At 50.0% G+C, this 21,528-nt stretch overlaps 2 protein-coding genes across 2 annotated transcripts in view; both read left to right on the top strand.

Moving 5' to 3' along the window:
- The window catches only part of LOC136331686 (calmodulin-binding transcription activator 1-like), an 82,409-nt gene extending 80,380 nt beyond the window's left edge, over window positions 1–2,029 (top strand). The window contains exon 4 of the mRNA XM_066270569.1: window positions 1,766–2,029. Coding sequence (XP_066126666.1) covers window positions 1,766–1,774 — 9 coding nt within the window. The 3' untranslated portion in view covers window positions 1,775–2,029. The remainder of the gene's footprint in view (window positions 1–1,765) is intronic.
- Window positions 1,768–21,528, top strand: part of LOC136331685 (calmodulin-binding transcription activator 1-like) — a 724,201-nt gene continuing 704,440 nt past the window's right edge. Inside the window, exon 1 of the mRNA XM_066270563.1 lies at window positions 1,768–1,849. The gene's annotated coding sequence lies outside the window, so the exon portion shown is untranslated. The remainder of the gene's footprint in view (window positions 1,850–21,528) is intronic.

The raw sequence follows: 21,528 nt of genomic DNA, 5'->3' as shown, positions 1-21,528 counted from the left end.
ACTTGACTACTGTTACAGTGCTGGCTTCTTATGAAGATGCTGAAGTGTCTGAGTAACAGTGCTGCTAGAACAACATATGCATCGCTCTGATGGGGTATTGATTCCGTCTGTAGTGTGCAGAATTGCTGCCTGCCTCCCAGCTACAAATACATACGTGACAGACTTTATGGGAGATGAGCATTCCAGAGAAATGAAATGCTGGTTTACTTTTCAGTAGCTATGGAACTTAAAAAAGCCATGTTTTTAGAAACGAGGCCTCGAGGCACTAACACACTTCTATCTACTATAGTAAACTCTGCCAGTTATTTTTAACAGAACCTAATCGGGGAAAACAGAAACCTGATTGATATTTGTGGAGTTTGTTGTCAGGCAAGACCTTGGAGATGTTGTGGGTTGAGGTCTGGAATCTCGATAAGTGAGTTGGAGTCTTTTTGCTGGTGGAGGGTCTTCAATTTGAAAAACAGAAACAAACAAAAGGCAGCATCTGTGAGACTGTAAAGGGAAGTGCAGTAGAGCGGAGTCTACCAGGACTGATTGGTTGCTCTCAGCCTCCAGAGAGAATAGCTTGTTTCCTCTAATAAAATCTTTCTGGGCACTTGTCAGTATTTAAATCTGGAAGTATTTTTGGAATTTCATTTTAACAAGGTAAGCTCAAGTGTTAGGTGTTGTGGGATGAAACTGAACTTGAAGACTGGAGGAAGGGATGGGGCTTAAGAGTTCTTTTCTGCTGGTGATGCTCCTGTTGACTCCTGCTGGGAGCTGGGAGCCACGTGGACAGTCTGCTAGCACCTGCTCTCCAGGGCTCACTGAGGAATTTGGGTCTGGATTCGAGGCAGGAAGCCTGCTTGAGTTGAGTTGTAGAGAGGAGACTAAAGATTACTGTCATGGTGTGGCCATCTTATCTACTGGTGAAATAGATGTGAAAATTATTTACTTGTAACTGTTGTTATGCTTGCTGTTGCTGCAAAGTTGTGTTTGTCATGATTTAGGTGGGTGCTATATGTTGCAAAACAAAGCCTTCGATCTTTCTGTTCTTTTTAAAACAAACTATTTTAGTTTGTCAATGGGGAAGATGAGTAAGTAATAACATTAGTTGAAGAAATTGAAGCCTAACCTTTCAGATACTTTTCCCTTGTAAGGTAGTCCTCCTGTCAAGCTTCTATTAGTTCTGTGATTCCAGTAGAACTAGCAAATTATTTTGCTTGAAATGTCTTTTTTTTCCCCCTGTGCAGTGAGAGTTGATGTGAGAACAGATCTTAATAGATATAGTTACACAGTTTATTTTATCATGTATCGCTTTATTGCTGTCTTCTAGAACATTGTTATACTAAATGTTCCAATAATGGAAATTTTATGCAGCTACTTCAAATGAAACAAATTTGCAAAACTCAATTTTGGAACTCATTCCTTGAGGAAAGAAAAAAAAACTCACCACGCTGTGACCAAATTAGATTTCTGATACGTTGGCAACTTGTCAAACACTGTCATTTCCAGAACACAGGGGTGGGGCCTGGTGGAGGTGTCAGTTACTTCTTAGTTACTTACAATTGGGGTTATTTTGGGTTTTAATGATTGAATGGTTAATTCTGTATGAAAATTTTGTTGGTAACAGGTAATTAAAATTTGGTGTTGTACCTAAATAAAAATGACTCTACATGGAATCGGGAATGACTGTGTTCAATGACGGGGAATCTTCTTTTCAAGAACTGCATTTTAATTTCTCGGAGATACTAGCTTTACTTACTGCAGCTCCTTTGTTTTGCAGAGATCATGACGCAGCCGTCCTTTTGGATTTCTTTTTAATAATGTGTGACCCTTCACCTTTGATTCCCTGACCTGCATTACCTTGGTAACCATTTCATTTTTTAATTTAATTTCATTTTTTAATTTTGGTGTGCAAGCTGTAACATTTCATCTCTCAAAGTGTAACACGCTGATTTCCTCAAATAGAGAGATCCTTTGAGTGATAAATTTGCAAAATGCTGTCTTCATTTTCTGTATTAAAATTCATTTCAGTTTTTAAAAGAAAGTATAATCTGTGTTTTCATCTTTTTAAAATTTTAGTTTAATGAGTACATTTTCTCATACAGTATATTTCTGTTTCTATTCATATTTTGCAACAGCTGAATTAACTTGCAGTTCACACAAACATGTTTCTCTCTCTCTCTCTCTCTCTCACACACACACACACACACACACACACACACACAGCACAACTCCACCCCTCCCCCTGATAGCACGGCCACTCCCCTCCCACACTCTCATCACCTCCCCCCCCCTGCAGATTAACTCCTGTTCTTTCAGAAACAGTGGCAACTTGAATTTATTACTGTTAGCTGTCACATTCTACAATCTCAGATTACATTTTGTATTCTCAAGTATTGTTGGGAGAAAAAGTTTAGTCCTTTAATTCCATATATGGGCTAGCTTGAGGAAAATTGACTCACTTCCAAAATTCACCTTTCTCCTCCTTTAGCATTTTGTTTATTTGAGGCCTAAGTTAAGAATAAGCAACATTTTATTAACATGATACAAAAATGGCCTTTTGTCTCTGCTGAAGCCTGGCCCGTCAGCTGTGAAGGTCTACACACCAGATTGTGTGATGCCATATGCTATTTTAAGACTGTTTTTCAGATGATGTGTTCTTTATTGTATTTTCTTTTTAGAAAATTCTTATTCCAAAGCAAAACAAACCAAAACTCTAAAGACAAAAGTCAAGTTTGAGTTTATTCTTTGAACTGGCAAGATATTCCTATGAATTTGTGTGCCCCCCCCCCAAAGTGAGATCTCTTAGCATGGCCTGCTGAAGCACAGATTATGTTTTAAGTGTCTCATTATTTTATTCTCTAACATTGAATGCTGATGCTTTAATTGCACACAGCTGAAGCTGCTAAATGAGCACTGAGACGGATAGAAGTCCTCTCTGAGCTTTGTTGATACCTATAAAAGTTTATGTCATTCATTAGAGCCACAAATTAAAATTAGTTGTCGTGAGCTGTTCACTGGAGATGGGAACTCTCACGAACCTTCTCCTGGCTTCCAGCTTGATTTTGTCTGTGGTATCACATGCCTGCAAACTGCCTTTGGCCTGTCGGGTGTCTCTCCCCAGAATCGCAAAATATCAGAGCTGAGAAATGCAGATAGGTAAAACGTCCTGTGATTACAAAGCCAGACCATGTGTGGAGTAAATGTCCCAATAGTTAGGAGCAACCTATTGATCCATCCTTGCATTTTAAGGTGATTGTTAATGAAAATGCTCTCAGTGTTGTATAGGCATGTTTTACCTGTCCCGCGTCCTCCATCTGTGCCTCTGATGCCCTCATATCTCTGCGGCCCTGGGAGCTGTGCAGCTGGGAGCCTACTCTGTAGAGACTCACGGGGCTGGAAGGGCTGCGCATGGCGGTCTGCCCCACTCCTCTTGCTTAAGTGGCCCTGTACCTGCTAGACCCCCGAGGATGAGCTGGATGATGGTCCCCAGAGAGTCACAGCTCCCTGTTGACAGAATCAGGGCCTCTTGACATCTCCCTCATGGACTTCCATGTCCTCTAGAGAGAGTCCAGTACTTTTCTCAGTTGTCAATAGGAGCTGAAGAGACAGTGGTTGCAGAAGAGAAATTATTTTTAATTGTGATGCTTTATTTTACAGTTGGTCAGTTAGGTTTTCTTTAACATTTTCTGCATAATACATCTTAAAATAATTTCTCAAAGAGAGCTCATATATTGGACATGTTATTTTCAATGGTCAATGTTTATTTGGTTAGTATTTAGGAATTCTAGTAGGGTTATGCCACATAAATGTAGCTTTTGTAAGCATAATTCAATGGGAAAACCCTAGTCTGAGAACCAGGAAACCTGCTTATGACTAGCAGGGTCTCTGGATACCCACTGGTATCTTTTAAGGTACTAAAACTCAAATTGAAAGACTTCAAAAGACTTTATTTTTAATGTAAGAGGAGGGGAAATAGTGAGACAAACTTCTGCATGTATCCCAGCTGGGATCCACCTGGCAACCCTCGTCTGGGGCTGATATTCAAATCAATTGTACTATTTTTATTACCTGAGACTGACACGCTCATACCAAGTAAGTTATCCTCAGTGCCCTGGGCTGATGCTCGAACCAGTCGAGTACCCAGCTGCGAGAGGGGAAAAAGGTGGGAAGGGGGAGAGGGAGGGGAAGAGAAACAGGTGGTCGCTTCTCACGTGTGTCCTGACTGGGGATCGAACCTGGGATGTTTATACGCTGGGCTGATGCTCTATCCACTGAGCCAACTGGCCAGGGCCTCAAAAGACTTTTATGTTGATATTAAAAACAATTAATTAGTCCTGGCTGAATATCTTGGTTGGTTAGAGAATCATTCTGATATGCAAAGGTTGCCAGCTCGATCCCTGGTCAGGGCACACACAAAAACAAATGGATGTTCCTGTCTCTTTGTCTCCCCCTTTCTCTCTCAAATCAGTCAATTAAAAACAAAAACCACCATGAATCGGTTGTTTGGCTTACTATATCGGATTTGTAAAACATCCCATTGGTGTTACTTGACTTGTGCCCTATGTGAAGTGTGCATACTGTGTGTCTCCTACTTGCTTTCTAGGGTTGTTAGCAGATAAAGAAAACACTGAAGACGGAGACACTGGGGACCAGAAGGTGCCTTGATGTAAACGGCACCCCGTGGCTGTGCTGCTGGCCGCTGCGCCGCCCTGCTGAGCGGCTGTGGCAGTGAACCCCGAGGGGAAGGCCAGGGCCGTGGGCTTCGGCTAGGCGGCCTCAGGTCACATCCCACTGAACCCCCCTGCAAGGGCCTGACTCAGACTGACTCCCGAACCTCTCTGTGCCTCTGTCTCCCTCTTTAAATGGGGACGATAACAATAGCACTTACTATGAGGGCTGCGATGAGTTGGAGGTGAGCAAGGCCAGCGTGCGGTGTGGCTGGGCAGTGGTATCCCGGCCAGGCCGTGCACATGGAGAGGCCCAGGTGGGACGGGCCTTTGGGGAATGGGGTTCTGGGGACACATAGGCCTTATGGAAGGTGAACTTGGAAAGTTTTCCTGCTCTTCCTTACCACTGCCTTGGAGACGTATGTGCTTCTGAGGAGGAAGCTGGGTGGCCGTGACCCTCCCCCGTCCCCGAGACAGGTGCAGGTGCAGGTGCAGGTGCAGGGCTGCCGAGAGGCACGGGGCTCCTGACTTTCGGGAACAGAAGTTGAGGCAGTTGTGAGCTCTTTCACCCATCGTCCATGGGTGCTTCTGTGTCGCTATTTTTGGCTGTGGAGACAACAAAGGAAGCCCGTGGGAGACCCAGAGTTGGCTTGTAGTCGTCCCCTTTGGCCTCAGAGAGCTGTTCAACTAGCTTTCAGGGAGTGGGAAAGCATGGACCTGTTTAAACACTTTTACCCAGAGGCCTCAGGGCTCCCTCCTACTAGTTAAGTGGGAAAGCTGTCACTGCTGTCACACGTCCTTGCGCGTGTCATCACACATTTCAGTTATCTGGGCGGCGGGGAGTGTGCTAGCCCTGTCCTCCTGAGAACACTGATGTTCAGGTCGGCTAAATGCACCGTTGCAGGTCACACCCCTAGTGACGTGCGACCTGGGCCTCAGTCTCAGTGCCCGCTGCTCCTGGTGCCTGCCGCCCGCCGCCCAGTACCCCCAAGACATTGTTCTGCCCTCTGGTTGCGGGGGCCTCATCAGCACTCACCACTGTCCCTGCCAACACCCTGACTTCGTAAGGCCTCCAGTGACCCCCACCCGTGTCCCGGCCACCCCAGAAGGCTCTGTTGCTCCCATGGCACTTGTAGGGACTGCGTGGCAGCGGCTCCCTTAGTCGTGGCTGCACATCCAGAGTGACTTACACAGTTTAAAGAGTGGAGTGCTGGCCCTACCCCTGACTCTGATCTGGACGCTGAGCAGAGAACCACTGACCAGTAGGTACAGAAATACAAGAAGTGTGTGCTACAAAGAGAAAAGTCAATAATTGTGCACATGTAGACCTATGCTTCTAGAACATGGGCCAGTACTGCTGATTCTGTCCCAGTTAGCTACATTGTAACCTGAGGCGGGCCTTTGGGGCCAGCTTACCCTTACTCAGCAAGCTTTCTGTGGGAGGAGTCCCAGTGGTGCGCCCTGTAGGACACAGTCTCGTGTGACTGGGAGTGTGAGCCACATACCAGGCTAGAGATGAGTCCAGAGCCTGACAGTTAGAGGACTACACCTCCTCCTCCACACCTTTATCCTCTCCCCCTCTTTAATGCAGTTACTTTTCCATTTCTTCCTCTCCTCTTCCTTCAAACCCTCCTCCTCTCGGTTCTCATCTTCTCTGTTTATCCTTCTGCCTAGCAGATGCTTGTAGGCATATCCATCATCAGACAGGAAAGCAAATCCTCCCAGGGGCCTAGCAACACAGTAGGTGTTCAAATAGACATTTCTGATTTGTCTTAGAACCTGCCTTTCAAAGGAGTAGGCACTACCCCTCATTCACCTGAAAATGGCCAGATTTGTCTGTGATTGTCCTAACATGGTGGTTTATCTTGAAAATTTAGATCATTTAGCATGACGGAATTGGATAGTTAGAGATGTGCCAGGTGCCAGTCCCCGAACAGGACAGGTGTTGGGCATTAGGGACGATGGACTGACTGGTCCTGAGGCTCCTGTCTCAGGTGGTATAGCACTTGCAGTATAGTCTTCAGAGCCAAGATCCTCCTCGTTTTGGGGAGGAGGACCCTCCTGAGGGGAAAGCCCTTCTTCAAGGCTGCTCAGGGCGCCTCCTCCTCTTCTTCCTCCTGGGTCACATTCACTGAGGGGAGCAGAGCAGGGGTGGTGACACCCTGCATATCTTGAGAGGTGACGGAGAAATAGTGTCCCCATCGCTCTGTGTCTCCGCCTCATGTCCCTGCTCACAGGAGCACACGGCCTAAGCTAGAACCTCTCGAGGGCGAGCAGAGCTCCTCAGCAGTCCTGAGGGGTGGGTGCTCATGGCACTCAGCCCTGCTCCACGCGGGGAGGGGACCAGGAGCGCGAGGGAGGACGGCAAGGTCGCTGTCACCCTGCAGTGAGGACAGCCCTGGTCCAGGGCCAGGCAGCTCATGCCTGCCTGGTTGTGCTGTTTGGGCTCCGATCAGAATGTCCTTCCTCGTCTCCCGTGCTGACCCTCTGAAGGCTTGACCCCTCTGAGCCCCTCAGCATCCCAAAGAGAAACCCTCCCGTGGCAGTCACTGTTACCTGAGAGGACCGGCAGGGCTGCGGCTGCTTGCTCTGGATCCGTCACTTGTTCTGGTGCTTGCACATATTAGACGCTCAGCAAACATCCTCTCTGCCTCCCGATCTTATTAGCACAGGTAATTAAGAACAGGAGCTGATAGACTGCACGTATTTGTGCAGAGATATATCTGTAATTAAAGTTTTAATTAAAGAAACACCAGACCAGGCAGATGGTTCTCATACCTGCATTCTGTAAACCAAACAGCCACGACTTTTCCATCCTGCAAACCAGCAAAGCAGAGAACAGTGGCACACAGGGAGGTGCTCCCGAGGGGGGTGCCCCAGAGGGTGTAGGAAGCCCTGGGGGTAGGGGTGCTCCCGAGGGGAGGGGTGTCCCAGAGGGTGTAGGAGGCCCCCAGGGATGGGAGTGCTTCCAAGGAGGGGTGCTCCCGAGGGGAGGGGTGCCCCATTCACTAGTCATCGCCTACTTTCGGGAGCACTGTGTGGTGCCCAGTCCGGGACTAATCATTGCTGTTTGTAATGGAAGTACAGTGCATCAAAGTTATGCCCCAGCCAAAGCTTTTAAGCCTCAAGTCAAGGGCATTGCCACAGCCCAGCTGGCGGGTCACAAGGCGTGTGGTTTTGCTAGATCACAAAAGCTGACGAGGTGTTATTTAGGACCATCAGCTAAATCCAGTATTCAGTGTGGATGCTTGCCTGACTTTTCAGGTTTGCCACCTTAGAGCAGGGCAGTGTTGGGGGTGGGGGAATGTGAGCTAGCCTGGCCCGTGCAGGCCCTCTGTGCTGTGTCACCATGACCTTAATGACTGAGCAAGTGCAGAATTTAAACAACAGCCACCACAGGGGATAAAAGAAAAACATGCACAAAACCTGTCACTTCTTCGACCCTGGCCCCGTGAGCCACTGCTCTTGTCTTGGGGCCTGACCCGGGGTTGGCAGGGTGCCCTTGGGTGGGCCCGTGCCTGTTCCCTGAAACGCCTCGGGACGCCTTCACCCCCGTTTCTCGCCCTTCCTCATGACCGATGACCTAGCTGTGCTCCTGCCCTGCCGGCTGTGCCATGCCAGTCGGCGGTGCTGCTGGACTCGGACGGTCGCCACCGGCACTCACCCACTCCTGTTCTGTGGCACAGCCGTAACGAGGGAGCTGACTTCTCATTTCACTGGGAAGTGTCTCAGCTTGGAAGGAGAGGAGTTTCTACTTTGCTCACCTGTGGGTGACCTTGCATCTTCCCCATTTCTATGAAGGGAAGCAGAGTCCTCACTGCAGAAAGCCCATGTCACACGGGAACACACATCTTCACTTTAAAGGCTTGTCACACAAGTACTGTGACACCTCTTTCTTTTTAAAGATTTTATTGATTTTATGGAGAGAGGAGATGGGCGGGAATGAGAAGAATCAACTCATAGTTACTTCACTTTAGCTGTTCATTCATTGCTTCCATATGTGCCTTGACTGGGCCAGCCCGGAGCTTCGAACTGGCGATCTTCAGCATCCCAGGTCAATGCTCTGTCCACAGCGCCACCACAGGCCAGTCCTGTGAACACCTCTTAGTGCCATCATAACAAGTCAGAACTGAGTCTTCCCAGGAGAGTGCCCCGTCTGTGGTGCCTGCAGTGTGGCTGACGGATGGACAGGTGTGTTGTCCCCCCCCCCCCCCCGCCTGCCTGGGGAAGGCTTCTGTGATCGAGTGAGGAGGTGTTTGCTGTTAGAAACGGTCAGGTGAATGTCTGCTCCTTTGGTAGCAGCCTGCTCTGCTGTGTCCGGGAAATGTGGTCAGACCTGCGCTGCGGGGGGATGAAGTTGGCATTTTAAATGCAGAATCTGAACCCACCTGGCCATGAAATCAGTCTCCTTTAGTTTGGTCAGAGACCTGAACATGTAACCTTTGAGTACAGCACACAGGCTTAGGTTGTTGGACGGTTCTTTTGAGGCCATGTAGTTGGAGGTTGAGCCTCCCTTCAGGGCAGTGAGTTAGAGGAGCGTCTGCAGAGAGCCACCTGGGACGGGAGGTCTCTATTCCCTCCTTCTGTAGTGGAGGTCAGGCCAGCTTCCCTGAGATCTGTATGATAATGGGGGGGGGGCATGTCCTCCCCATTCTCAAAGTGATTAAATTCAAACATTATTCACTTGTTCTGTAACAATGAACTGAATGCCTAGCACTAGGCCATGTGCCAGGTTGACTAGGAATAAAGTAGCAAACCAAATGAGGCCGGTCCCTCAAACAACTTATGTACATCTTGGGTGGGGGGCGGAGAGTGCTAATGAAACAGAAAACAAGTAATACTGACCCAGAGATTCTCTGCACTGGTGACCCCTGTGCACTCCCTCATCCTCAGAACACTTGGAAGGTCCCCAGGTTCAGGCGCACCTTGCTCAGGGTCCCCCACAGGGAGCGCTGCCGGTGGTGTCCAGCCCAGGTCATCTACTTCCAGGTTCCATGTTTCTAAACACTGTGTGTTTTGTTTCTGTTGACCTAATGGCCCTGGCCGGTTGGTCAGCGGTAGAGCGTCGGCCTGGCGTGCGGGGGACCCGGGTTCGATTCCCGGCCAGGGCACATAGGAGAAGTGTCCATTTGCTTCTCCACCCCCCTCCTTCCTCTCTGTCTCTCTCTTCCCCTCCCGCAGCCAAGGCTCCATTGGAGCAAAGATGGCCCGGGCGCTGGGGATGGCTCCTTGGCCTCTGCCCCAGGCGCTAGAGTGGCTCTGGTCACGCCACAGTGACGCCCCGGAGGGGCAGAGCATTGCCCCCTGGTGGGCGTGCCGGGTGGGTCCCGGTCGGGCGCATGCGGGAGTCTGTCTGACTGTCTCTCCCTGTTTCCAGCTTCAGAAAAAAAAAAAAAAAATGACCTAGTCCTTGTATTTCTAAGTAAGAAAGAAAGGTCAGGTGATAATAAGTATGGCATAGTAGAGCAACGGAACCAGGTAAACCATTTAAAGGGTTTGAACTGTTTAAACTGTTTAAAGAGTAAAGCACTATTTTAGATAGTGTGAGTTGAACAGGGGTCTCTCCTTGGGTGATTTGCCGGAAGTGACACCCTATAGGTACCTGAAGTAAGAGCATTCCCAGCAGAGGGGACAGCAAAGCCAGGGCCTCAAGGTGGATGTCACCTTGGCAATAGCGATAACAGTCAGCGCCCGGAGTGAGTACTTTGAGGGCCTGTGCTGGAGAGGAGGCAGCGAGGCCACCAGGAGTGGCATCCCAGTGTGCCCCCAGGTCCTGGGAAGGTCTTTGATTGCACTGAATGAGAAGGGAAGCCACCTGAGAGTTTCTGCGCAGGAAGATGACGTGATTGAAAGGAGTGCTTTGAACGCCGTGCAGGGAATAGTCTAGGGCCGGGTTGGCAAACTACGGCCCAGGGGCCAGATTCAGCGTGCCACCTGCTTTTGCACAGCCAGCAAACTAAAATGTTTTTTACATTTCCAATGGATGAAAAGAAAAAGAAGAATAATAACATTTTGTGGCACATGAAAAATATATGAAATCTCAAAGTGTCCATCTTCATTCCAGTGTCATTGGAATGGAGCCACGGTCACTCACTGGCATGTTGTCTGACGCTGCTTTCGAGCCACAGCAGCTAAGTTGACTAGTTAGGACAGAGACCGTCTGGCCCACAGAGCCTGAAATGTTTCCTCCACGGCCCTTGAAGAGGAGGGAGATGATCGCGGGGTAAGGGCGGTAGGGGTGGAAGCAGGGAGAGCAGGGAAGAAGAGCCCCGTTTTGCGCATTGGGTGGGCTGGGGGTGCTTGCACCAGGGCGGGAAGGAGGGCCGGTGCTGGCTGTGCTTCGGTGGAAGAGCCGAGGAGCCATGTACACAGAGGGGCTTCGGGTATGCCTGGGTTTGCCCTGAGCACTTGAAGGAAAGGAGACCCTTTCCCTGAGGCTGGGGGGACCGAGCGAGCCGCAGGTGGGGGAGAACGGGTGGGGTTGGCTGGAGGAAGTCATGCAGGAGTGTGGGTACCTAGTAAGAGCCAGGAGAAGGATGCAGAGGAGAACAGGAGGGAACACCAGAGTGGGTGTCAGGTGCTGCCAAAGGTCAGTAAGAGCCAGGCCGGGGACTGGCCACGGGTCCGGTGGCATGGTAGCCATTTGTGACGTTGGTGGGAGTCCTTTGATTGAAGTGGGGAGGACAGAAGCCCGATTATAGCTGGTTCACTCGCAAATAGGAGGATAGGAAAAGAGCTGGTGCTTTCTAGGATTCTGCTCTTCGGGAGACGCAGAGTTGGATTTGAGCAGGGCCTGGAAATTTGCCAGGGATTGCTATGGGGAGAGGGTGGGGCCAGGGGCTGAGCGCCAGTGTGATGGGGACCATGCACTCTGAGCCAGCCTGGAGCAGGGGTGACCTGTAAGGGCGATGGGGGCCGCGGGGGGCCGGGGGCCAGTGTGATGGGGACCATGCGCTCGGAGCCAGCCCGGAGCAGGGGTGACCTGTAAGGGCGATGGGGGCCGCAGGGGGCCGGGGGGCCAGTGTGATGGGGACCATGCGCTCTGAGCCAGCCCGGAGCAGGGGTGACTTGTGAGGGTGATGGGGGCCGCAGGGGGCCGGGGGGCCCGTGGGTCCCAGGAGTGGGGTCAGGAGGGGTGGGCAGAGTGAGTAGGGTGCTTGAATTTGGTCTGGTGAAGGGCATAGCTCTGGTTCGCGTCAGAGCTAGGTTAGTGCTGTCCAAGAGAAATACAGTGTGGGCCACATGTGTATTGTGGCACATGAAAAATATATGAAATTCCAAAGTCAGAGTCCATCTCTGTTGTAGCCTCATTGAAACGGAGCCATATGTAGTATATCTAAAATATTACGTGAACATATAATCAATATAAGATTGGGATATTTTACATTGATTTGTACAAGGCCTTTGGACTCTGACGAGGGTTTTACACTTCCCGCACATCTGATTCGCACTAGACAAGTTTCAGATGTGCAGTAGGCACGGGGCTCATAGCTGCTGTCACCGACAGTGTAGGGCGTGGAGATGGCAGTGGAGCGAGTCCGAGGTTACCAGAGGGGGGAGGGCCAAGGAACAGAGAGGTCACGTTTATAGAGATTGTGTGGATCGGAAACCACTCAGGCCTCCTGCTGAGAGGAGCAGGGATGGGGCAGCAGGAGGGACGGCAGTGCCTGTTGTAGGGCCGGTGCCTCGATGGGCGCTGCGGACTCCTACCCACCAAGCACTTCCTGACCCTGCCCCCACCCCTGGTTCTCAAAGCCTCTGTGAGGTTCCTGCCTCTTTTTTTTTTTTTTTTTTCTTTTCATTTTTCTGAAGCTGGAAACAGAGACAGTCAGACAGACTCCCACATGCGCCCGACCGGGATCCACCCGGCACGCCCACCAGGGGCGAAGCTCTGCCCACCAGGGGGCGATGCTCTGCCCATCCTGGGCGTCGCCATGTTGCGACCAGAGCCACTCTAGCGCCTGGGGCAGAGGCCACCGAGCCATCCCCAGCGCCTGGGCCATCTTTGCTCCAATGGAGCCTTGCCTGCCTCTTTTCTGGTGGCTCCTCCGTGGAATCATGGGTGTGGGGCGGGATTTCTGAGTCAAGTTTCAGGACACAGGCCATAGTCTGACAGGGTCATGGAACTGCAGCTTCTCCCTTTCCCTCTTATCCGGGAGGCCTTCATCCACTCACTGAGGGGACAGTGACTCAGCGTGAGCCACTTGTGAGAGCCGTCACTTCCCCCCGGGAAAGGGTGTCCTTTGGAGTCCTGTCTTCATTTCTGCAGAGCCCTCAAGTCCTACGGGTCGGTTGTAGCTTGGCGGCGTGTGTGTCGGCAGGTGCGCACACAGGGTCTAGGCTGCCCTGTCCTCCGGGCACAGCCGCGGGCGGCCTGCCCTCCCCCAGGGTTGGAGGGGCGGGCACTGACAGTCTTTGTGGTGAAGAGAAAATATATCTATTTTTATCCACATAGTGTCTTTAAAGGTTAATGAAAATTGATGGATGAGGTCAGCCTTGCGGTCCAGGAGAGAGGACTGGCTGAAGGGGAAGCCGGACAGCTCAGGAGCACCCCGTTTCACCTCGCAGAACGCTCAGGAGCCCAGGGCGGATGAGGGAATGGGTGACCCAGCATGCACCTTGATCAAGTTTGACTTTAGGTTTCCCTTAGTTTGTTTCCCGCCTTACTGAGGTTAACTGAAAAACTCGAAAACCCTAGCAGACCCCACATTTAGGAAGAGCCCATGTATGTTTGTGAACCTATGTTCTCGGAGGATCTCTGTGTTGAAGGATACTGTGTGTTCATTTGTACGAGTCAGTGTCCCATGAACGAGAGAGCTGGGTTGCCCGCGTCGTCAGCCTCCAGATGAGAGTCCTCCCCTGGGGGCTCCCAGAGAGCCCGCCTGGTCACAGGCTGTGCTCTTCACTCCGCTGTCCCCACACGAAAGGAAACACAGTGAACACAGTTAATAATAGTGAAGCTCCCTCATTACAGGAGTTTTCTTAAACTCTCTTTATTCTAATTAAAGTGTTTCCATCTGATGGGGAAGAGTATGAATACCAGGAGCTGGAAATTAAGCAAGAAATTAAAAGAACATTAATGGCTTAATTGCAGTTTGTTTTGAGGTTTTTCTCTCCACTGAACGGTGTTTTGCTTATAAAGTCACCTATTTCCCCATAAATCTTGATGATTCCATATGGTATCCCAGGAAAAAAGAAGGGCTGTTTCATGTTGCTACTTGTACATTGTAGCATGTAAGAACTAAAGTGTAGCTTTTTAAAAGCATTGTTAACATCGCTTAATTTGGTACACGCACAATTCCGGTTTCTTTGGAAGTGAAAGTCAGTGTGTCTGGGAGACTCGGAATCTGAGCGTTTTGATAGACCTGGATCTCCAGCATGCTTTTGTTACAGTTTTTGCCTCAGAAAATCCAGAGTATATAACATTGAAGCTTGTAATTTATTCCTCCTGAAATTTACTGCTGAAACTTAAACTTGACCCAGCGTAGCAGGTATAACCTTAACCCAGATGGCTGTGTGGCCAACAGTGGGCAAGCCCTTGCCCTCCCTGTGTTCAGAGTACACGGGACTCACCTGCACACCAGCTCTCTGCGTGGCACTGTGTGTTGTCATCCAGCTTTCCCTTTACTAAATATTCATCAGTTAATGTTTAGTAACCCAAAACGCCAGCTCTGGATGTAGATGTAGGTGCAGGTAGAGAAATGCCGAACCCCAAGGCTCTTCATGTTCTCACCTGCCCCTTCTCTCCCTGGAGGCAGGGGGACTCAATTCGCAGTCCTGGCCCTTTGCACGGGCTGTTCCCTGCCCACCCACCCCCGTCCGTGGTGCCGCTCTGCCTGGCTGACCATGGCCTTTCTCTGGCGCACAGGGGTCATTTCTCCCAGGCACCCTTTCCTCACAACCTGTCCTGCTGGTTCACTCTCCTCACGTGAGCTGCTTTCCGTGTCCTTGGGGGGCCCTTGCCCCCCCAGGTGTATTGTGACTTATCTCTCTATTGCTGTCTTTCATCCACTGAACTGCGGGCCCCTTGGGGGCAGGTGCTGGGTCTCACCGGTTTGTTTCCTGAGAGACCAGGCCAGCCTCTGTGTGTGTTTGTGGGGGACGATGGGGGTGGGCGAAGGGGGGAGAGATGGGAACGAGGGAAGGATAACGTTTCTTCAAGCCCTAAAGGTAAACCTCATAACTGTTTTGGGAGAAGAGAATGAAAACTTTTTATTTATACAGGTCTTAAAATTTTGGTGGCAGGATGCAAATGTGCAGAGAGAGATGGAAGCAAGTCAGAGTGCTGTCTGATTCCGCAGAGACTGTCGCATGTTATGTTAAAAAACGTGATTTACATCTGCTTGCCTTGAAACCTTCAGTTTGTTGTGCTGGTGTCTTAATTAACTACTTGATTAATGGAATAGCTCCTAGGGAGCTAGATCAGAGATGCCCTACAGCTCCTTTCGCAGGGTGCCCTTGCCAGTGCTGGCTCCCAGGCCCTGGGTGGCCCAGAGCCCCTGCTGCGCACGCACGGCCTGAGGCTGCCATCGCAGCGTGACCTACTCGAGCCACTGCTGCTCCATCCTGGTGTTCCTCTTTGGTCTTCCCGAGGCTGGGCGTCAGTCCCCACCTGGGAAGGCTCGTCAGACCTCCCCACGGCTCCCAGCTTGCCCTGCGGGACTCGCAGCGCCATGGTCCGTGTTTTAGCCCAGACCATGTGCACTGTGGCGCTGCCCTCCCGTGGAACCTAGGAAGGGGGGTGTATGTGACTGGAAAGCACAGGTTCCCTGAGGCTTTCCTTCAGGGTGCACTCGGTAGTTTCACAGGCCGCTGTAGGACTCACCTGCAGCTTATTAGGGTCACGTATAATGACGGAGTGCTAGTTAGTCCTTTCCCTCAGTTCAGTATATCCCTTTGAAGTACTGTGTTTTTCTAACTTGTGGAAGCAGCCTCTGAGGTACCAATTCGAAGTGCTAGGCCTGAAATTTGAGATGTCCATCTCTTAGTTCTGCGCCCAGCTAGAAGGCCATAGCAGAACACCCTCCCTACGCGCGCTGCTCTGTCATATCAGCGGGTGCTGAGACTCGTTACTCTGAGTTAGAGAGCCAATTGGATGTGATGCCTCCCCAGGGAAGCTGTGCCAGGAAAGGCGAAACAGAAACTTGGGTCATTTGCCAACTATGCATGGTCATTAAAAACGACTCTAAAATCAGTATTCATTGAATCTGAACCTTGATCATCATTGAACCTTTAAATTGTAATTTGATCCTTTAGAAAGTTTTGTGGACTTAAAAAGATACAAAGTACAATCCCCCAAAAGTTCTGCTGTCATAACTTGGTAATGATTGCAAACAGCCAATGACAGGAGGCCTACGTTTGCGTTGCTGCAGGGAAGCTGGTCAGATGTGCAGGCACGCGTGTGCTCAGTGTGTGGGGGCACGTCCCCTTGTTTAACGTGTACCGCGGTTTGCTTTTATCCGGGCTTTTCCTCTCTCTGCCTCTGGAAATGGGGCACATTTTCTTCAGTTAAAAACAGGAACAGAAGCAACGGTCTTGACCCATTTTACACTTACTTATTTCGGGCCCGCCCCACGCACTTGCTCAGGCGGAGCGGAAGGGGCCCGCGGTGCCGAGGGGAGCAGGTCGGCTGCTGCCGTGCAAGCTGGCAGGATCTCAGGGAGAGCCTGGCCAGCCTGCCAGTGCTGGAGCCGGCTTCAAGACATTTCTACTAGTGAATTAATTGTACCCAAAGCCTGAGATTAATTTGGACCGAATGTTACTAAAAATGCAATAGATTGAAGTGACCCACTCTTGCTTCATCCAGAGTGATTATGAAGGAGGGCCCCCAGCCCAATCTGGCTCTGGGAGAGCAGGACTCTGTCCACGTGCTGCCTAGTCCCCAGGCCTCGGTGACCACCCTCAGGCCCAGGTGCCTCTCCCAGTTCCCTCATCACTCACTGCCTGAGTGACGGTGTATCTACGTGCTGGCTATGCCGTTGCCTGAGAGGATGGAAGCCCCACGAGAGCTGGTCATCTGTCCTCCAGCACGCAGGACAGTGCCCGACCCAGTATCGAGTCTCAGCAGTGCTGTCCGAGGGCCAGGTGGAGGGCTCAGCTGGCAGTGCGTCCTTTCTGAATAGCTTCCTTTCGATTTGCCTTTTTACATGCGACTTTCACAATGACAAGGCGGTGAGCTTTGGGGGCAAAGAGGAACACTTCTTGGTGGTTGAAATGACTGGCGGCCTCACAAAGGTGCTTATGAGGTGCCAGAGCCCAGCAGGGCTCCGGAATTAGGAGCTGTAGGCTCGCTCTGCTGCGGCCTCCGTGCCTCCTGGGGGCAGGAGAAGAAAGAACAAGCGTGAGTCATGTCTCAGGACTCCTTTCCTGTCAAGTCGTCTCGTGAGAGAGTCTAGAAAGAAACATCAAGAAATAAAAATGGAACCAGAAACTAGGCAGACATTTAATATTTAACCATTTAAAATAATAAATATTGGCATCAATGTAAAAACATAACCCTATTTCCTAGATCAAGTGAACATTAACAAAGGTATAGATTGGAGGTGGATATTCAAATAATGCTCACCTGTGTACTTCTGTTCCAGATGCCTTCATGACGTCATAGTCTTGCCATCTTTTAATTTTTTTAATTAATTTTAATGGGGTGACATTGATCAATGAGGGTACATAGGTTCAGAGAAAACATCTCCAGGTTATTTTGACAAGTCTTGCCATCTTACGCTTTACGTTGGCACAGGCCAGATGTTGACACTGTTCTTGCAAACCTCTGAGGAGGATTTCTCTTCTTTCTATTCTTTGTTAATACAAAGTGAAAACAAAACCCAAGGAGACAGCATCCTGTGCCATAGTTTATTGTGGCACTAACTTGTGACGAATTAATTAAAGAAAAACTTTTCTCACGTATGGCATGTATTAGTTGTCAGATTTTGTTCATTTCAGTTTAAACTTTGGTTATTTTTTTTTTATTTTTTATTTTTTTCATTTTTCTGAAGCTGGAAACAGGGAGAGACAGTCAGACAGACTCCCGCATGCGCCCGACTGGGATCCACCCGGCACGCCCACCAGGGGCGGTGCTCTGCCCCCCAGGGGGCGATGCTCTGCCCATCCTGGGCGTCGCCATATTGCGACCAGAGCCACTCTAGCGCCTGAGGCAGAGGCCACAGAGCCATGCCCAGCGCCCGGGCCATCTCTGCTCCAATGGAGCCTTGGCTGCGGGAGGGGAAGAGAGAGACAGAGAGGAAAGCGCGGCGGAGGGGTGGAGAAGCAAGTGGGCGCTTCTCCTGTGTGCCCTGGCCGGGAATCAAACCCGGGTCCTCCGCACGCTAGGCCGACGCTCTACCGCTGAGCCAACCGGCCAGGGCAAACTTTGGTTATTTTTATTGCATACCTAAGGAATCAACTATAAAACCAGAAGAAAACAAAGGCCCAATTGCTTTTGAATTTCATCTCCCATGGTGAAGAAATATTTCTGATCAACATTTCTGATGAACTCAGTAATATGTTTCAGTTTCTTGTAAATAAAGTGTGAAGAGCAAAGACCAGGTCTTTATGCACCACGAAGCAAAACAAAAGCAGAAAGTCTTTCAGGGCATCATGCATTTTTCATTAAACTTACTGCCAAACTGTTTTGATCACGTGATCTTCACCCGGCCACAGAAGCATCAGAAGTGTGAATTCCAGGGTGGAGGAATAATTGCAGAAGGCATTTAATGAGGCAGAACTCACAAATCTGCATTTAGAGTTCTGTGGACAAATAAATCATCAGTGGAGGAGGCGACCGTAAAGAGAAATCCTTGATTGCATTCCAGAAATGCAAGGTTGAACTTTTTTTTTTTTAAACCAAAACAACCCTTTACAGCCTTTCAGAGGGGTGTTGTGTTCAATGTGATGTGCTCAGAATAGCAACCCAGGGCGTTGTGAACCCTGGCGAACGTTCACGGGTTATTCTTACAAGGATTGTCATGTGAAAGATTAAATTGTGTCTTAATCATGCACAATAAACTGTCCTCTAATCTTATTACCGTGAATGTCCACTTGTAATTCAGTGGAGCAAAGAAAAACCTGAAGTGTTTTTCTTGGGGTTCTTCTGTATGTTCATGTAAAAGATGCAGGACAGTTTATCTAGGTGACAACCCCAGGGACAAAAGATGTGGGAGTCCATGTTTAGCTTAGTTTTATTTTGAAAATTAGAAAATTTGGTTAATAGTTTTTTCGCCCCCCCCCCCCCCAGCATGCTTGTGCTTCCTAAATTTTATGGAATTCAGTAGAAATTTATGACCAACAAAATGCTTAAAGCCACTGTCAAAATTACATACTTAGCCCTTCATTGATTTGAAATCTAGTTTTCATTCAACATTCCTGCAGCTCAAAATGTGTGACATAAGATTTTCAAGAGCGAGTACATGAGTTAGTGCCCTCTGGTGGCAGGCAGGGGACATCAGGCAGATAGGGACTGACCTGTGAGCCTTCAGGCAGCACCCTGGACAGCAGCCCCCTCTACATTGGTGCTTTCTGAGAGCTTTTCTCTTCGGTGGCAGCTGTAAAGGTCCGTGCAGTTGGCTTGTGCCCATCTGCAGTGTTGCCTTGTCCATGTATTGGGTGCTTGTGAACTTCCTATTCCTTTCAGCCATGGCCCCGGCGTTCACCAGCCTTCCCTTGAAGCTTAGGTTGTGGGTGAATTTCTGGGTGTAGGAAATCTTACTGTGTTAAGATTTTCTATGAGGTAGGCCCTGGCTGGTTAGCTCAGTGATAGAGCATCAGCCTGGTGTGTGGAAGTCCCAGGTTTGATTCCTGGCCAGGGCACACTGGAGAAGCACCCATCTGCTTCTCCACCCTTCCCCCTCTCCTTCTACTCTCTCTCTTCTCCACCCACAGCCAAGGCTCCTTTGGAGCAGAGTTGGCCTGGGTGCTGAGGATGGCTCCATGGTCTCCGCCTCAGGTGCTAGAGTGGCTCTGGTTGCAATGGAGCAACACCCCAGATGGGCAGAGCATTGCCCTCGGTGGGCTTTCCGGGTGGATCCTGGTTGGGCGCATACAGGAGTCTGTCTCTCTGCCTCCTCGCTTTTCACTTCAGAAAAATACAAAAAAAAAAAAAAAAAAAAAAGATTTTTCATGGAGGACTAGGACTCCATTTTTAGATGCATCTTTTAAGTTGCCTTTTCTAGGGGTGGGAACCATGTCGCTTCCTGGACTGATGGCCTTTGGTGCAGCTTGAAACGTGCCCACCTTGAGGATAAGCCCCGTGGTTCCCACTTAGACCCTTTACCTGGACTCAGTATCTTTTTAGGTTTTGGGCTTTGGATACCCCTGTGCCTCTGAAGCAGGGGGCTGAGCCAGTGGCTTGGCCTTGAGTTGGGGGGGGCTGCTGCTGACCCCAGCTGTGTCCCCTCCCCCCAGCTGTGACCCCCCCCATCCCGAGCCAGTGTGGGGCTGAAATTAGTCAATAGGTGAAAAAGTTGGAACAAATTGAGCAGCTTGGGGTGCTATCAAATACATGTTAATTTCCTTCTCTTCCTCAAAAGGTCATCCCCTTTTTAACTTTAAATGGTTATTTTAAAAAAAATTTATTTTGGAATAATTTCATTTTTATAATCAAGTCTCAAAGGTGGGGCAGAGTGCCCGCCTACCCCTTGCCTGGACTCTCTGCCAGCCTCCCTTCGATGTGGTGGGGTTCCCCTGACGGCTTTTCCTATACAGCCCCTGGGAACTGGGGTCGGATTGTGCTGAAAGGCCTGCCTGCCTAGCACGCAGCACTCTGCTCAGGCTGCAGCGGCTGCCACCCGGCTCAGTTCTGCTGTCAAGGCGGCATTTGCTTCCAGACATCTTTCTGTTTCTGCCTTGGTCAACGTCCGTGCTCATTGGACATTAGAGTGACCTCTGGTTTCCCAGGGTTTTAACACCTCAGTCGTGCCCCTGTGGGTGCAGGGACGAGCAGTGCCGCCGCAGGGGAGGCGCGGCGGGCCGTCCATGTCAGCACCTCCGCCACACAGGTCTGCCGTCCGGCTCCTGCTCACGCCTTCGTTTCAGTCAGGTAGACAGACCCACGTTCACTGCCAGCCTTCCCAGCTTTTCCCTCCAGACCTCTGAGCATTCTTTACCTTCACAAACAGAAAGGAACTCACTGGGCTCTTCAACTGAAAGTTCACCGGCTAGTTTTAATACACAGATTCTGTAGTTATTGTGATGATAGGACAAAAGCACCTCACATTTTATGTGACTCTAGTCTAGGAAAGTGATTTCCCAGGCAGTTGCTCATTGGGTTTCTTAAAAATGATGACAGGTAGGAAGCGCTTTGTTACCCCGTTTATGTATCAAAATGAAATAAGGGAGGCCAAGGAGTGACCTGGCCAAGGCCTCACAGCAAGAGTACAAGCCCAAGTTCGTGAGAGCCACTCCGCAGACACAGGTTGAAGCCCCTTGACCCTGCTACCCCAACCCTCCTGCGGTAATGTGGCTTTGAAGATGCCTCACCCTTTTAAGCTGGCCAGATTCTACCTGGTGACCATGTCTATGCTTTTTTCTCCCCCCTCTTTTTAAGTGAGAGGAGATAGACTCCTGCATGCGCCCCTACCCGGATCCACCCAGCAACCCCCGCCTGGGGCCGATGCTCGAGTCAACCTAGCTATCCTCTGTGCCTGAGACTGACACTCGAACCAGTTGAGCCACTTGACTGTGAGAGGGGAAGAGAAAATAGGGGGAGAGGGAGAGGAGAGAGACAGGAACATCAATGTGTTCCTGTGTGTGCCCTGACCAGGGATCAAACGGTTATCCTCTGTACTTCCAGATGACGCTCTGACTTGCTGAGCTGTCCTATCCGTTCTATCCAGCCAGGGCTGGTTATGCTTTTCACATGCATAACAATTCTTTGATACCT

This window comes from Saccopteryx bilineata, chromosome 3 (genome assembly GCF_036850765.1).
Source record: "Saccopteryx bilineata isolate mSacBil1 chromosome 3, mSacBil1_pri_phased_curated, whole genome shotgun sequence".
NCBI classification, from domain to species: Eukaryota; Metazoa; Chordata; class Mammalia; order Chiroptera; family Emballonuridae; genus Saccopteryx; species Saccopteryx bilineata.
This window is presented reverse-complemented; position numbering and strand designations above follow the sequence as displayed.